Source organism: Castanea sativa, chromosome 8, assembly GCF_040712315.1.
Source record: "Castanea sativa cultivar Marrone di Chiusa Pesio chromosome 8, ASM4071231v1".
In the NCBI taxonomy this organism is placed as follows: domain Eukaryota; kingdom Viridiplantae; phylum Streptophyta; class Magnoliopsida; order Fagales; family Fagaceae; genus Castanea; species Castanea sativa.
In genome coordinates, this window is record NC_134020.1 from 50164059 (window position 1) to 50182109 (window position 18051).

General features: G+C 33.5%; 1 protein-coding gene across 1 annotated transcript; it reads left to right on the forward strand.

Moving 5' to 3' along the window:
- Positions 1 to 6907: 6907 nt before the first annotated feature.
- LOC142606650 (beta-glucosidase 12-like) lies at positions 6908 to 17697 on the forward strand. Its single transcript, XM_075777978.1, has 13 exons — positions 6908 to 7089; positions 7211 to 7280; positions 10587 to 10645; positions 11637 to 11712; positions 11891 to 11968; positions 12055 to 12142; positions 14668 to 14923; positions 15194 to 15309; positions 16224 to 16441; positions 16603 to 16634; positions 16811 to 16913; positions 17042 to 17150; positions 17371 to 17697. Exons 1-13 carry the CDS (start codon positions 6931 to 6933, stop codon positions 17537 to 17539), a joined length of 1533 nt encoding a protein of 510 aa, XP_075634093.1. The 5' UTR covers positions 6908 to 6930; the 3' UTR covers positions 17540 to 17697.
- Positions 17698 to 18051: the final 354 nt, after the last annotated feature.

The following is an 18051-nucleotide window of genomic DNA, read 5'->3' on the forward strand; positions in this document are numbered from 1 at the left end:
ATGGGTTCGAACAGTGGCAAGGTCTAATCTCAACACGAATGGATCCAGCGTCGTGAATGGGTCCGAATCGGTGATGGCTACGAACCGTTGCGAATGGGTTCGAATAGGGCAAGGTCCGATTCGGCGACGAATGGTTCCAGTGTCGCGAATGGGTCGGAAGCGGGGATGGCTACGAATCGTTGCGAAATGGGTCTCGAACAGAGCAAGGTTCGATTCGGCGACGAATGGTTCCGGGCCGCGCTAATGGGTCTGAATCGGTGATGGCTACGAACCGTTGCGAATGGGTTCGAATAGCCAGGAATCGTCGCAAGGTCCGATTCGGCGACGAATGGTTCCAGCGACGCAAATGGGTTCGAACAGGGCAAGCGATTCGGCGACGAATGGTTCCAGCGTCGCGAATGGGTTCGAATCGGCGACGGCTGGAATCACGAATGGCTATGAAACCGTCGCGAATGGGCTGTCAACGGCGACGGTAGGCTCTCAACGGCGATGGTGGGCTATATCGGCAACGGTGGGCTCTCAACGGCGACGGTGTGCTCTCAATGGCGACGGTGTGCTCTCAATGGCGACGGTGGGTTGGGATGTTTTGGGAGCTGCATCGGTTGGGAGTTTAGGAGCTGAAGATCTTTTGGGTGTTTGGGTTGGGATTGTTCAGGTCTCTTGGGTCTTTATATTGAAGTATTTAGCGACGGATTATTCTGTCGCTATTTCTTCATTTTCGTTGCAAATGGTATTAGGATTTTAAGTTTTTAGCGACGAAGATTAATTTCGTCACTAAAGAACTTGAATTATAAAAGATATTTAGAGACGAAATTCATATTTCGTCACTATAGAGTACTTTTAGTGACGAAATTTAATTTCGTCGCTAAAACATATAAGTGTAAAACTATTATTATTTTTAGTGACGAATATTTTTCGTCGCTGATTCTTCCTTACAGTGATGAAAATATTTTCGTCGCTAATACTATTCACAGCAATACCTATAGTGACGAAATATTTCGTCACTAAAAATTTCAACTTTTAGCGACGAAAAATTTCGTCACTATAGATTAATTAAGCTAGCGCCAAAGGTTCCCTCCGCTGGTGCCCATTTTTCAGATCACAATAGCGACGAAATTTATTTTTCGTCGCTAAATGTTATAATTTTTTTCATTATTAGCGACGAAATTAATATTTCGTCGCTAAAGCTATATTTTTAGCGACGAAAAATATTTCCTCACTAATTTTCGTCACTAAAAGTACATTTTGTTGTAGTGAAAGTATAACGTGCCTATATGTAATCTTGGGATTGAATATTCTAATGTGGCCCCTCAAATTCAAGATGGATTTTGGAAAACCAGTTTGAGTTTGGACACAAGATCCATCACAAAAACATCCTGGGAATGTAATTTGGTGAAGAGGTTAGCTAATTGATAATAAATCAGCGTCGACATAATGAAATTGTAGAGTATTGAAAGAGGCGACGACAGGGAAAGAGACAATCGATCTGTATATTAATATATAACTTCAAATTTTGGTCATCCACATTTTTTTTTAATTAAAAAAATCATCATAATCATGTGACATCTCTTCCTCTCTGTAGACTCTAGACTCTAGACTCTAGAGTAGAGTCAAGAGCATGTTTGGATTAATTTATGTTTTAAATTAAAATTGTTTTCCAAAAGTATAAGAAATTGTTTTGGACATTGAAATTTTTTTTTAAAAAAATGAAAATGTGTTTGGTTAAAAAAATTAGAACACATTTCTTTTTAAAAAATCAACAAAATCTAAAATCCAAAAAAAAAAAATCAGAATTTTTTTTATGCAAATAAGTACACACTTGCCAATTGACATCTTATGAAATTTCTAACGGAAATATCTAAGATTTAAATTGCCACTCCCCTCAACTATAGAATTATTATAAAAAAAAAACACAACCCAATTTATCTATAGAATCTGCTCATCATCATCTTGAAGAACTTAAAGTTTTTTTCTTCTCTTTTTTTGGGAGGATAATTGTTTCAATAATAAGGGAATGGGGATTCAAATCTTAATTATCCTCGTAAAGAAAACCAGACAATGCCTAAACTATAAAACTTTTGGCTCAATGGACATAATTTTCAATAATTTGTAGAAAGGGAAAATTCCCGACCTATCACAAGCTGACACATCATACTACCAAAGTCCACAAAATACAACCAATTACAAAGCGCCACGTACTGCTGCTAGGTTTTGCCATCACTATTCAGAAACCAGTAGAAATTCGCCAAGTGTCATTGAAATGAAGGCATGAAACTGCATCAGCGGGTGTAAGCGATGACACAGGCAGCCTCGCACGTGTAAGCAGTGACACAAGCACTCAGCACGTGTAAGCGATGACATAAGCGGACCAATCAAGCTGTGACAAGTGTCACCAATCAAACTCCGCCACGTGTCGCTCACCTACCCCTAAACTCCTATAAATAGAAGCCTTCCTAAGACATTTAGGAGGACACACACAGAGGAGACAACACAGACAGGACGGAGACAGAAGGAAGAAGATATCTTGAGTTCAGAAATCCAGAAGCTCTGCCGGAATCAAACCCCGAAGCCTCCAAGAACTTCAAGAACTTCAACCTCGAATGCAAACAACATTCGAAGCAAAATCATCCAAACTACTCGTCCAGATCTCAAAGTCCACTGGAATCAAGCTCAAAAGCCTCCAGAAACCTCAACAAACCACAAATTGGTGAAGCTCTACGGATTCAAGCCTCCAAAGCCCCGAAGAACTTCCACCACAAACCTTCAAATACGAAGAACAATCAAAGAGGAGTCATCCAAATCATATTCCTAAATCTCAAAGTTCACTGGAATCAAGCTCAAAAGCCTCCAGAAACCTCAACAAACCATAAATCAACGAAACTCTACGGAATCAAGCCTCTAAAGCACCGAAGAATTTCCACCACAAACCTTCAAACACGAAGAACACACGAAGAACACGAAGAACACACGAAGAACACGAAGAACAAAGAATTTCTAACAAGCTCATAGCCAGAGATTCATTGTAATTCCGTTTCAAAAATTTTCGATCCATTCCTCAGCCAAATTGAAGAATATCTTATGTTCAAATCAAAATCACATTACCACAATTCCAATCAATAAATCTTTCAAGGAGATCGAATCAGAGGATCACTCTTTTGTAATTACAGAGAATTGTACCACACATTTATCAATACAAATTCGTATTTGTGAAACTATTTTACTTGTTTGATTTATTTCGAACTAAGAAAATTAGTCGTCTACAATATCCATGTGTCAAAAACTCAAAATTGATGAAATAACTTGAATTTAAATAATATTTCCTATATTATTATGTTATTGTCCCTAACGCATGTAACTATTAAGACAATTTAAAAATTCTTAAAATTGCACTCTTTCTTTTGGTGCAAATGGAAATTAAATTATAACTGGGGAAATTAGGTACAGTATAGTCTAGGGTAGCTAATACTCCAAGCTTCATGCCCACACTAGAGTCAAGTCTCCTCAAAAAATTAGAGAAGGAACCTGCAATCATGGATCAGGGCACTGCAAAGATGACAATCAAAGCAAGAGTTAGCACTACCAGTGAGGACTAAGGATAGCTTTTGAATGCTCAAATTGTATGTTATCAAAGAATTTGTGTGTCCTATTTGAATTCTGTAATCCATCTTTAAAATTGCACTCTGCAATTGTCATTCATTCATAAAGATATTTTTCCTTATCTTTTGGACTTTTAAAATTTTGCATGTGAATGGAGGCACCAATTGAAAGGGAACAAAGATATATATATATATATATATATATATATATATATATATATATATAAAAGATTATTTTTTCACAATCTCAATGAGCTGAAATTACCTACCTATTCTAGCATTAAAAAACTCATTCTTGTAAGAGCACCAGCATTGAATGGGCTACACCCATTCTCTATGCCAAATTCTAAAGTAGTATAGCATTGAGGCCCAAAAGACAGCTCCATTGAATGTTGGGTTCTATAAGAATTGTAAAAAAAAATACCATGGAGCTACAGTGCAATTCTAAACATAGAATCGCACTGTAGCTCAATGGTATAAAAAAAACTATTTTTTATTCGATTTATCTTCTCTCTCCTCTCTCTGCAAATCAAATTTCCATTATCTTTCTCTCTCTTTCTTTCTACTTGTAGACGACTAAATTTCTTAGTTCGAAATAAATCAAACAAGTAAAATAGTTTCACAAATATGAATTTGTATTGATAAATGTGTGGTACAATTCTCTGTAATTACAAAAGAGTGATCCTCTGATTCGATCTCCTTGAAAGATCTATTGATTGGAATTGTGGTAATGTGATTTTGATTTGAACATAAGATATTCTTCCATTTGGCTGAGGAATGGATCGAAGATCTTTGAAACGGAATTACAATGAATCTCTGGCTATGAGATTGTTAGAAATTCTTTGTTCTTCGTGTTCTTCGTGTGTTCTTCGTGTTTGAAGGTTTGTGGTAGAAATTCTTCGGGGTTTGGAGGCTTGAATCTGTAGAGTTTCACCAATTTGTGGTTTGTTGAGGTTTCTGAAGGCTTTTGAGCTTGATTCCAGTGAACTTTGAGATCTGGACGAGTAGTTTGGATAATTTTGCTTCGAATGTTGTTTGTATTCGAGGTTGAAGTTCTTGAAATTCTTGGAGGCTTTGGGGTTTGATCCTGGCAGAGCTTCTGGGTTTCTGAACTCAAGATATCTTCTTCCTTCTCTCTGTCCTGTCTGTATTCGAGGTTGAAGTTCTTGAAATTCTTGGAGGCTTTGGGGTTTGATCCTGGCAGAGCTTCTGGGTTTCTGAACTTAAGATATCTTCTTCCTTCTCTCTGTCCTGTCTGTCCCCCTAAATGTCTTAGGAAGGCTTCTATTTATAGGAGTTTAGGGGTAGGTGAGTGACACGTGGCGGAGTCTGATTGGTGACACTTGTCACAGCTTGATTGGTCCGCTTATGTCATCGCTTACACGTGCTGGATTGCTTGTGTCATCGCTTACACGTGCAGGGCTGCTTGTGTCATCGCTTACGCATGCTAATGCAGTTTCATGCCATTATTTCAATGACACTTGGCAAATTTCTATTGGAATCTGAATAGTAATGGCAAAACCTAGCAGCAGTACGTGGCGCTTTGTAATTGGTTGTATTTTGTGGACTTGGTAGTATGATGTGTCAGCTTGTGATAGGTCGGAAATTTTTCCTCTCTACACTACTCTCTCTTCTTCCTTCTCTCTCTTCTTCAACGGCATGGAGGCAACGGCATGGAGGCAACGGCATGGAGGCTTGATCAGCTTCTGTGGTAGAGACGTGGAGGTCATGAGTTTGTTCATGGGTTTCCGGCGTTTGGGTCGGATTTGGGTTGGCGTTTGGCGCGTTTGGGAGAATTGTTCCGATGGGTTTGTTGGATTTGATGATGGATTTTGATTGAATACTAGTGGATTTGGCTGGATTTTGAGTACGATGGAGATCGGCGTGGGTGTTGACAATGGTGGAGATAGGTGGGTGGCAAGATTGGGGTGGCAAAGATCGGTGGAGCTGTGGTGGTTGTGGCGAGATTGGTGTTAATGTTTTTTTTTTTTGTGGGTTTTTTGGTATATGTGATCGGCGTGATGGTTTTTTTTTTTTTCAATCTCGCCGATCTGGGTTGATATGGATGAATGATGATGAAGGAGTTGTGTGGAGGAGTTGAGTTGATTTGGATGATGGAGGAGGAGTCTGGAAGGTGAAAAATAAAATAACAGGATTTTGGAAGGAGGATACAATTGGAAAAAAACAACAACAAAAAAAGTAAAAAATATATTTTATTGTGAAAATATATTATTTTAATGAGTAAAATAGAAAAATAGAAATTTGGATGTTGGGTGAATTGAAAAATGGTATTGTATAATTGATACAGTGGTTTTTTGATAGTAAAATAAGATAGAATTGAGAAAAATGAACATGGATACTCTAAGGTCAAATAAATTATGCCATACTGACATTTTTTTTATACAATTGTCATTCATTCATAAAAAAATGCAGTTGTCATTCATGACGATTTGATTGCTGAAGCACGTACTATCAAAATTTTAGAATAATAGATGCACATCAATGGTACGGTTTTGAATTTCATATTAGATTTTCTATTGAAAGTTTTGTGCTTTTGCGGTTGGACTTTTCTATTGATGGAATAAATATGTACATGTTTCAGCATATTCTCTAATTAACCCATAAAATATGTGGGTTGATTAGCCTGGGTGATGCTAAATCGTGGCTATGGGTTTAGCCAACAAATTCATTTAGGTCCATTTGAAATACATATTTAAATTGAGTTCGGTTAATGTATGCCCTTAAGACCTGTATTAACAAATTCATTTTTGAAAATTTTTTATTAAGAATTGAAAAAGCTATCAAAATTTTTTCAATTCCCAATAAAACTTTTTCCAAAAATTGTATACGTGTTAGTAAAATCCATTTAAATTTAATACGTGTTACTATCGCATTCTTGACGTAATGGTCATTTTACAAGTATAAATTTTTATAAATGTGAAAAAGAGGCAATGACTGGAGTTATATTATCTAGAAGAAAGTTTTAAAACATGAAATTGATGATATATAATGTACGATAATGAATATGTAAGGATCAATACCCTAGCATACTGCATGTAGTTATCTCTTTTTGGGGGACATTTTTTTTTTTTTTGGTTTAATGGAAAGAATCTTTTATAACTTGGAGGATATCTATAATTGTACGTACAATGTCACACAATCAGTTGAAGACTACTATAATAACTAAAATATTGCCTGTCCTTTTCCATGTCTTTTTCGCTCATTTGATTTTTTTCTTTTCTTTTTAGATAAATTAGATTACAGTATTCCTCACTTCTTATATAAAAAGCCAGCAGATTGCAGCTAGTGCTACACATTATAATCAAAATCAATAATGGCATTTCAAGGCTATCCAATCTTAGGCCTCCTAGCTCTTCTTGGCTTATTGATTAATGTCATTGGTGTTACACAAAGCTATGACACTACTTCACTCAATCGGAGTAGTTTTCCAAGAGGTTTTATTTTTGGGACAGCAGCATCAGCAGCTTATCAGGTAATTAAGTCACAATTTTCTCTATGCTAATTTGTATCATAATTTTTATTCAAATGTCCTGAGATGTCAAGCATATGATGAATATAATTATGTGCACATGTGTGTTCTTTCAAATTTCCAGCAAGAAGGTGCAGCAAAAGAAGATGGTAAAGGACCAAGTATATGGGACACTTACACTCATAGATATCCAGGTCTCTCTCTCTCTCCAACGATATGAAATTTTTTTATTTATGAGTAGAACTTATGACACTTGAAAGTTGAGTTATCAATGAAATATTAAGTACGTACTAGTTTGTCTTTCCATTCTAGATGCTCAACTCTCTGTACAAGTATTGGCGTCATAATTTTTTTTTCTTTGTTCCTGTTTTCCACCGGAGAAAGTGTACACCAAATTTGACAACAAATTTCACATATGTTGAGGTGGCCATCTATAATTGATATGCCATAAAGTGATGTTAACGATAGTCCCAAATGACATTGATGTTACCTTTAATTATATTCTACCAACTCAACCAAGTGTGAAAAAAAGTTATGAAATTTATTGTGCTTATAGCATTGTTCTTTTCACTAGCCTTGACTTTTAACTAGCTCTTGGGCACTAGAGTATTCATAATGTTTAATATTCCACAGTTTTACATACACTTTGTGTTAATTGTCCTGCGTGACAGATTGTAAAGTGTAGAGAAAAATTGTAAATTTATGTGATAATGACACATAATCAATTACAACTTATCACATAAGATAGTTGTGAAGAAATATGTGAAAGTATATAGTGTTAGCATTATCGCCAATGTTTTTGTGTAATATTGTGTGTCTAAAGGCTTACTGTTTTTAAAATGACCAAAAAAAAAAAAATTACGGAAAATAACATACTCGGTAAGGAAAATGACAGGAGTCAATGTCAGAGCATACAAAACACTCCAAAACTGAGAAGGTAGTTCAACTAAAAGTTATTTTATCTCTTATATCTTCTCACCTTATAAAATATAATAGTTTTATTTTAACTTTTAACATAATATTTAACGGATAAAACACAACCACAGCCACCGTTAAAGAAAAATATGAGCAACCCCGATTGAAACAAAAAAAACGCAGATCGAAACCAGATGAGAAAAACAAACAGATCAGAAATATGAGCAAAAACGAGCAGAAAACCAGATCAGAAAAACCAAAAAAAGAGCAAAAATATGAGCAACCCAGATTAAAACCAACAGATCGAGAACAACCAGCCCGAAACACAGAGAGAGGCCGAAACCCACACCTGAAACACAAACCCGAAACGCAAACGAAACCCGAAACCCAGCCCGAAATCACGCCGAAACACAAACACAAAACGCCGAAACACATACCGAAACAGAAACACAACCCAAAACTCAGCCCAAAATCCACTCTAAAACACAAACACAAATGCCGAAACCCATACCGAAACAGAAACACAAACGCCAAAAATGGTTCAACGATGGAGGCTTGGGACTTGGGGCTTGGGTCGGCGGCAAGTTGAGGAAGAAAGATGGTCGGAGCTTGGCAGGGGAGATGGAGGAAGAGAACCAAGAGCTTGGGAAACCATGGGAGTCTGTAACGGGAAGAGAAAAAAAAACATTATTTTAATAAGAGGTAAAATAACAAAATTACTAATTTGTTTTTAGCTTTCAGCCAAAAATAGCTTTTTAGGGCAACCACGTAAGTTTTCTTATAACCTTCTATAATATAAAAAAATTTTCATTTTACATATTTTGATAAAAAAAAATATCTACATCAGTGGGTGTAAAATTGGGTAAAATTTTACAAATTCATCCACGAGCTTCAATAACTGTGTAAATATACACGGTTACTATAGCTCGTTCATATAATATTTTATTATTTTTTCGTTCGCTAATTTTTTTCTCTCTCTCTTATCCGTGCTTAACAAACTCAGTTCTCTCCTCATCTTCTTCTTTTTCCTCATATGCACACAAACACACTCATACACAAACACATCCACACAGACAAATTAACATAGAGATATACTTGCTCAAAAAAAAAAAAAAAACAGAGATACACAACACACAGATCGGCGCTTGATTGGAACAATTGGTGCTTGATCGGATCGGAGCGAATCGGAGCTAGGGAGATTAGATCAGAGCGTGGATCAGAGCTAGGGAGAGTAGATCAGAGCTCGTGGATCAGAGCGGGTCAGAGCTAGGGAGAGTTGATCGAAATGGAGAGTTGATCTGAAATGGGAAGAGAGAGAGAGAGAGAGAGAGAGAGAGAGAGAGAGAGAGAGAGTGCGCGCGTATAGCTCTGGCAGTTAAGAGAAATAATAAAAAATGTGAGAAAATTGATTATTTAATTAATAGAGGTGATAGAATAGATAAACTGATGTGGGTGTTTTATAAAAGTGGATATGTAAAATATAAAAAGTAGGTTTTTAGTGTAAAAATAGATGTGTAAAATAGAAGAACTGATGTGGTTGCTCTTAGTATTTTAGCACCATTGTGGATGCTTTAACGAATGTTGTGACCATTGACCCAGTAAAGGCCATTAGTTGGTCCCCCTTTAGATTTATGATGATATTTAATTTAAAACATAAAATAAATTCATTTTTAATAAAGAGGATTTGACCTTGTTTTAAAAGTCAGGGTCCAACACTTATAGGAAGCCATGGCTTCATGGTTCATGCAATGAGTGACGGGAGGATTTATATATATATATATATATATATATTTTATGGAGTTTTAATTTATGACATCCATTAGCTTCTGATGATTGTGTTTTCTATCATTAAACCAAGACACCAATTTGTTTTTGGTATTGATGAGGATTGAACCATTGATCTCTTATTAAATCATTTGAAATTTTATCTGTTGAGATAATTAGAATTTTAACATATAGTAAACTCATAAAATTTGATAGTATTGTTGTTTAGAAATTTGAAATTCTCTAAAATTTTTAGTGTAATTTCATTCTAAGATTTTTTACAATTTCAACAATAAGTTATTTAGATTTTGTTACATAATTAATAACTTAAATAAATATCAAAATAATACTAACAATGTTTATATAAATATTGATAAGCTGACAATATCTACACCATTTAATTTGTTTTAACAATTATGATAGACTTTTAGAAGTTTGGCTTACCTTTAGTACTTTTTTAGCGGACATGTCATTTTGTTTTAAATATACATTGATAAATGGTATTAAGTTTTAATCTCCACTTTTTATTTAGTTAGTAGGTGATGTGACAGTCTCTCGTTAAAACAAAATGAGATTCTTTTTTAAAAAGTATTAGAGGTAAGCCAAACCCGACTTTGAGGATACTTTTCTCCTAATTGATTTTCTTTAAACAAAAAAATAGAGAAATAAATAAATAAAGAAAAAGAAGAAGGAGAAGAAGAACACTATAGAGTGTAAACATTTCTATTTTTTACGGCTCAAATGACTAGTTCTTAGGGGGGGAAAAAAAAAAAACCTTTGGTGTTCTATAAATACAATATTAACTTATTATGAATTTGTAGGTAGGATAAAGGATGGTAGCAATGGAGATGTAGCTGTTGATCAATATCATCGGTACAAGGTATGTTACTCCATGTTCATAATGAAAATTGAAAAGGAAGCGACTCATATTAATTAGCATAGAAGTCGTGAATGTCAAAAGGAAGTCGTGAATGTCAAAAGTTTTGTAGCCCAATAATATAGCTTTGTTTATTTTAAGTTTCTTTTATAAGTTAAAAGGTTTTGAAACCCGGACCGTTCATTGAACCGTAAAAGGGAGAGGTTCAAGGTTTTTGAGGTCGAACCGAGGTTGAACCGGGGTCGAACTGTGATGATGTCATAATTAATTTAATAATTAATTAAAGCCTAATATGGATATTAAATTTATAAAAATAACAAAATTGACTAATATATCTATATATGTGAGGGAAATTTAATGATTTTCAAGCTTATTTAATAATTAAATAAGAAAGTTAATAAAATAAAATAATAACCATGAAAATATTAAAATTTCTGATTAATTTGTGAAGTAAAGTTGAATATCTTTGAAGGATTTTAATTATATATTTTTTTTTATTCCTTGTAAGAGATGAATAATTTAATTAAGTAGAATAAAATTGTGTTAACTTGTTTTTATAAAAAAAAAAAAATTGCTAAGGGGTTGGACCACACGATTCTTGACACTAGTTCGTGCGGTCCAACCCCCGTTTTAGGAGTTCACGGAATTAACTAAAAATACGGTCCTTTATGCTTAAAAAACTAGTTTTCATCCCAGTTCCTAGTTTTCATGGTCCGACCTCCCGGTCCGGTCAGGTTCTGAAAAGAGTATAATTCAAATCACCCCTCCCCTGCTTATTGCAACGAATTATCAAAGAGTAAATCAAAAAGTTCCTAATGAGTAGTGTGTTTTGTCTTTTACATTATTTTGGGCCCAATTATGTTTGCCACATTGTACTGTCTTCTATTCAAAAGAAGTAAGCACATTTAATAAAATACAAGATAATCACAATATTAGAAATCTTCATTTAGATTTTTTAAAACAATTTTTATATCTTTTTTGCTATACATTGCAGGAAGATGTTGGGATTATGAAAGAGATGGGTTTAGATGCATACAGATTCTCAATCTCATGGTCCCGAGTACTACCAAGTAAGATTGTCCTTTTCACAGTCCTCTATTTTCTAATCTAAAAGGTTAGATCCATCTAATGATCAAAAGAACATAAAAATTTGCACCACGAAGTAAACATCTTAAATTGGAATGGAATGGCTACTGTTTTATGACCATATTATGTTCTTAACAATCTTATTTGTGGGACTAATTTCAGAAGGAAAACTATGCGAGGGTGTGAACAAAGAAGGAATCAAATACTACAACAACCTAATCAATGAGCTACTAGCCAATGGTCATGATGCATTCTTAAATTCCATCATGTGTCTTCAACTTATCATGCGCTCTTAATTCGCTATTGTTTGCAATGATTAAATGCAGGTCTACAACCCTTTGTGACCCTCTTCTACTGGGATCTTCCTCAGGCATTGGAAGATGAGTATGGTGGTTTTTTAAGCTCTCATGTTGTGTAAGTGGTTAATTTTTAACTTATGATTGACCATTTCTTTTTCATTGGAATTCTGATTAATATAAATTTCAAAAAATTTATCATGATGATTTTTAAAATTTAAATTAATTAGTGAACCATTTTCAATAAGGAATATGTTAACGTGTAATAGGCTGTGGTTGTGGGCCTTAGACCCATCTTGTTTACTTATACATATAGCACACATATTTGTACTACGAGTCCAAATCTTCTGTCTCACTTTTCCTGCTCCACTCTATATTCCACCAATAAAAACTTGCCACGTGTTCACCTAATTAATTAAATAGTACTATTAATTAATAACGGTAGCATTAATAAGTCAATAATGATAATATTTAATTACTTAGGTGAACACGTGGCAAGTTTTTATTGGTGGAGTATAGAGTGGAGCAGAAAAAGTGAGGCAGAAGATTTGGACTCTTTGTACTACACACTCTTGAATAAAACGGGGCCATTTGATGATTTTTTCTTTTTTTTAAATTAATGACTTATTTGTGAGGTTGCTAGCTCATTGTCTAACAAAAATATTGATTTTGATATCATTTGCTAAGACTTAATCATTACAATTTTTTATGTGTAGTTGTGATATGACATGTCAAAATAATATTAACCTACAATTTCAATAAGACATTTAACCTCCATTCATTTGCAATATAACCCTTCTTCCAAGGCGCTCCAAGTAAGTCCACTAAAATGATATTGTTTTGAAAGAATAGATATATGTATATATGTGTGTATATATATATGAGATGAGTTTAAGTTACACATTTTCTAAACCATTTTAAATAGATTCAACGGTCAAAAAATACACTAATTAATGCTAATATTCTTATTAGGATCTCATTAATTATCTTTTATTTATTGCATTCCACCGTTTCTCAAAAAAAAAAAAAAAAAATTCCTCCACTGCATGTCTCTCTATCTCTTTCTCCTCCACCACTCTTCCACCTCCATAATCAGGTCACCGGAAGAAAAAAAAAAAAAAAAAAGCCGCTAGTTGCACAACCAGTTGTGCACAACTAGTTATAACAAGGGAAAATTTAATAGTTAAGATAAAGGAAATGCGTTGGACAAACTTTCTCAAGAAAAAAAAATGCTCATCCTATGTAATTAGTTTTTTTTTTTTTTTTTTTTTATTTTTTTTTTTTTTTATCAAACACCTCAATGGAAAATTCTTGATTTTGAAATATATGACATAGCTCAATATTGAATTATACTTATGAATGTCAAATTATATCTTTGTTTTTTAGGGTGAAGTGTGTGTATTGGTTTAATCATCAACGTAATTCGAACTCCATTTGTGGCATGCCTAGTGAATTTTTTATGGGTTTTTAATACAAAAAAAAAAAAAAAAAAATACCATACCAAGATTCATCACAAGTATTGGTGTGGATATTGAACTAGTGTTACAATGTTGATACAAAATCCGTTTACAAATGCAGTAGTTGTAAAGATCTGCAATGTTTTAGCATATACATTATCTAGTTAGCGAAAAAACGAAGTACCATTTGAAAAGATCTGCGATGTTGGACCATATGAAGAAAATGAACAATGTAGCGATGGAGATGTGACAGTGAAGGGAAACGAAATTGTACTTGACAACTTCAAAAAGAAACCATATGAAGTGGGTAACGAAATTGTACTTGACAACTTCAAAAAGTGGAAGACTATCCAGTTGTGCAACCAGCAGTTTTTTTTTTTTTTTTTGCCGGCGACCTGGCCGTGAAGGTGGAAGAGCGGTGGAGGAGAAAGAGATAGAGAGACAAAGAGACGTGCAGTGGAGGAAATTTTTTTTTTTTTTTGAGAAACGGTGGAAAAAAATTAGAGAGAGATGTATACTTTTTTGTGCTTTTTTAAGTTTAGAGATAGGTATGGAATGCAATAAATAAGAGGTAATTAATGATATTCTAATTAGAATATTAGCATTAATGAGTGTCTTTTTTGATCGTTGGATCTACTTAAATCCAATGGTTTAGAAAAAGTATAACTCTAAAGAGTTACACCTTGTGTAACTTGAACCCATCCCTCTCTCTCTCTCTCTCTCTCTCTCTCTCTCTCTATATATATAAAACTAAGAGCAAGACTTAGGTAAAATATTTAGGTGTTGTTCCTTAGATTCATCTTTTAAGATTCTGCCATGTGAATTTTTTTTTATGGGATGGAAGTGTATTTTTTAGTTAAGTAGTCACATGGCTAAATCTTAAGATGAGAACCTAAGGAACAACATCTAAGATACTGTACCTAAGTTTTGTCCATTAACTAATGACAAGATTAGAGCAATTTAGACGAAATGACTAAATTAAAAATATATTAAAATAAAAAATTAAAATGACAAATATGGATTTAATATGTATAAAAGCTTTTTGCTATTTGGATATTTATACCTTCTAGGTCATATAACTGAATTAGGCTAGCTAAAAATTTCGCGCTCAACGTGTAAATGCTCAATTAATTAGTGTAAGGCCAATTTCTAAATAGTTTGGGGACTTTTGTATGGTTACGTCTAGGGATGATTTTCGGGATTATGCTGAGCTTTGCTTTAAGGAATTTGGTGATCGAGTTAAGCATTGGACCACACTAAATGATCCATGGGGCTACAGTCTAGGTGGTTATGCATACGGGGCGTTAGCACCAGGTCGATGTTCTGATTGGCAACAATTAGGTTGCATCGATGGAGATTCCGGGACAGAGCCATATTTGGTGTCACACAATCATCTTCTTGCTCATGCATCTGCTGTCAAAGTATACAAGCAAAAATATCAGGTTCAACAGGCTGTATTATTTCTTGTTTTATTTTAAAATGAACTCCATTCATTTTATCCAAAAGACAATCTAAGTTACTTCATTTTAAAAACTTCAAAATTTGCAAATTAAATTGCTTCGTAAGAGTAAACATTTCTCTTTTTGGTTAGTGTGGGTTTGAACTTTAAATTAACTTTTTGTTATTTTTTGTTAATTTAGTTAGTTGACAAAAATACAGTTCTCTTAGCTTTAGTATCTATATATAATTAAGCAAGATTTTGCTATGTGTAGGCAGCACAGAAAGGCATTATAGGTATAACCGTAGCTGTAAACTGGATGGTGCCATTTTCTGATGCGAGGCAAGACAAAATTGCCGCCCGAACAGCGCTTGATTTCATGTATGGATGGTAAGTATACTAGAACTATAAGCAATTTTTCTTTTGCTGTTCATCACTATCAATATCCCTTTAACATTTTGGCTTAAATATACTTTTGCATACTGGTACTAATACATTACAATTAGCATCATGATCTAATAAGCTCAAATCGATCTATTGGTCATCAATCTAGCCAGAAAAAATTGTCTTTGTAATGTCAGCAGGACTAGTACATAATAATGACACACTTTGATATGTTATTTTAGAATTATTGTTAGTCTAATTATGAGAACCAAATCTGTAGGTACATGCATTTTTATTAAACAAGTAAACTAGGCATTGGCAAAGGAAGGGGAAGCTGGGAGATATTCCCATAGAATTTCATTTCCCCCTACCCTCCTGCATTTATAAGTATATAATTTAACATAGCTCCATAAATCAAAATATATTCAAGATACATTTTCCTAAAAATAGATAAATTTATATAAATAATTAATGCATTATTGTTTCCTCATATATCTCTTGTACCATAGTAGTTCATTAATTCAAAGCATATTCAAGATACATGTTCCTAAAAATAGAAAACTAATCCATTTTAAAAAAAAAGCTTTTATTTTATTTACCAAAATTAATCTAGAATTTTCTAGTCTATAAATCTTATATTGAGTTCATTTTTATTTTTATACAATGCCCTCAAGATTATCTAAAAATTTTCCCATATCTTTTTTCTTTTCTTTTCTCTTTCTTTTCTTTTATTTATTATTTATTTTTATCTTGCTATTATTTCAAGTTTATTGGTAGTGAGATGAAGTTTTCCTTTAAACTAATTGAACTACTACCAGTCTTGCCATATCTTTAATTTAATTGAACTACACAATTCTTAATTTGTTTCAGACTTCTATTTGACTGGTAGTAGTTGCTTACAAAGAATAGAATTGTGGCAGGTTTATGGATCCCCTGACCACTGGTGACTATCCACATAGCATGCGATGTCTAGTTGGCGATCGATTACCCAAATTGACGAAAGAGCAATCCAAGCTAGTAAATGGTTCATTTGATTTTCTAGGGCTAAACTACTTCACTGCTAACTATGCAGCCTATTCAGATTACTCCAAAGCTGAAAACACAAGCTACATAACAGATTCGCAAGCTGATCTTTCTTGTACAAACTCAAGCATTTGGAGCTATGATTCACATTTTCTTATCTAACTCATATATATATATATATATATATATATATATATATATATGTATATGTATGTATGTATGTATGTACTAACAAGACCATGCTCTTTTTTTTTTTTTTGACTTTTGTTGTGGTAGCTGAACGCAATGGGATCCCCATCGGTCCAGAGGTGCGTATGACATACATAAGATTATATTTGTATGCTTGGAAAATATCATTCTCTTTTGTCTAATTATATGTTGGCAAACCAAAATAGCAGTAGTACTTCACAAATTTGAAGTATTTTTGGAACACTTCTTGAAAATTCTTATGACAAACTCCATTTTCTTTAAAATGAATTTTCAGGCTGCTTCAAATTGGCTCTATGTCTATCCAACTGGAATTCGAGACCTTCTATTATACACAAAGAGAAAGTATCACAACCCACTAATTTATATTACCGCAAATGGTACTTTTCTTTTTTACTTTCCAATCATGGTCACATAAAGTTATGATACTAATTGTAGAAATACAAAATTTGAAAGGAATGATAATTTGGTGTCTAATTAAATCTAAAAATCTGCCACTATATTATAGGAGTTGATGAATTCAATGATGCCTCCTTGTCACTTGAGGAAGCCCTTGAAGACTACCATAGAATTGATTATTACTATAGTCATCTTCACTATCTTCTTAGTGCTATCAAGTAAGTAATTAAGAACCTTCTCAAAAAAAAAAAAAAAAAACCAAAACAAAAAGTAAGCAATTAAGATCTCTCTCTCTCTCTCTCTCTCTCTCTCTCTCTCTCTCATAGATCCACTATTTAATATTGTTTTATTATTACCAATAACAATATGCCATATTAAAAATTGTGAAAAAATAAAATTTGATGAGGCTAAAGTCCAATTTATCCTTTTTTTTTGTAGGGACGGTGTTAATGTGAAAGGATTCTTTGTGTTTTCATTGTTGGACAAGTTTGAGTGGGATGTAGGTTACACCGTTAGATTTGGCATCAATTATATAGACTACAAAAATGAGCTAAATAGACATCCCAAATTGTCAGCCCATTGGTTTAAGAATTTCCTCAAGAAATAGTGATGACAGATTATGGATGATACCCATGTTGAATTATCTAATAGCATCGAACCATCTCCAAACTATAAACTTTAAGATAATTTATTCTCTATTTTTTTCTTTTATTTCTCTGAATAATGTTTGTATTTAATAAAAAAATAATAATATTGTCACTCTTTACGAACTCAAATAATATTTCTTAAATTTTATATATATATATATATATATATATATATATATATATATATATATATATATATATATATATCTCACATGCATGAGAAGGCTTTCCCACTTATTTTGGCAATCTCACACAACAACTTTGGAATCTTGTCTTTTGTTGTCAAATTCTCCTCATGACCGTAAGCATCATGTTCTTGAATGCCCCGCAGGGCAAAATATTATACAAATATTGGGCTTACTCAAATAAGTGTTAGTTCTTCTGTTTTGTTTATTTGTTTGTTTGTTTGTTTGTATTTTTGTTAATTGAAGTCAAAGACGAGTTAAAGATGTGATTGATCACCTTTATATCT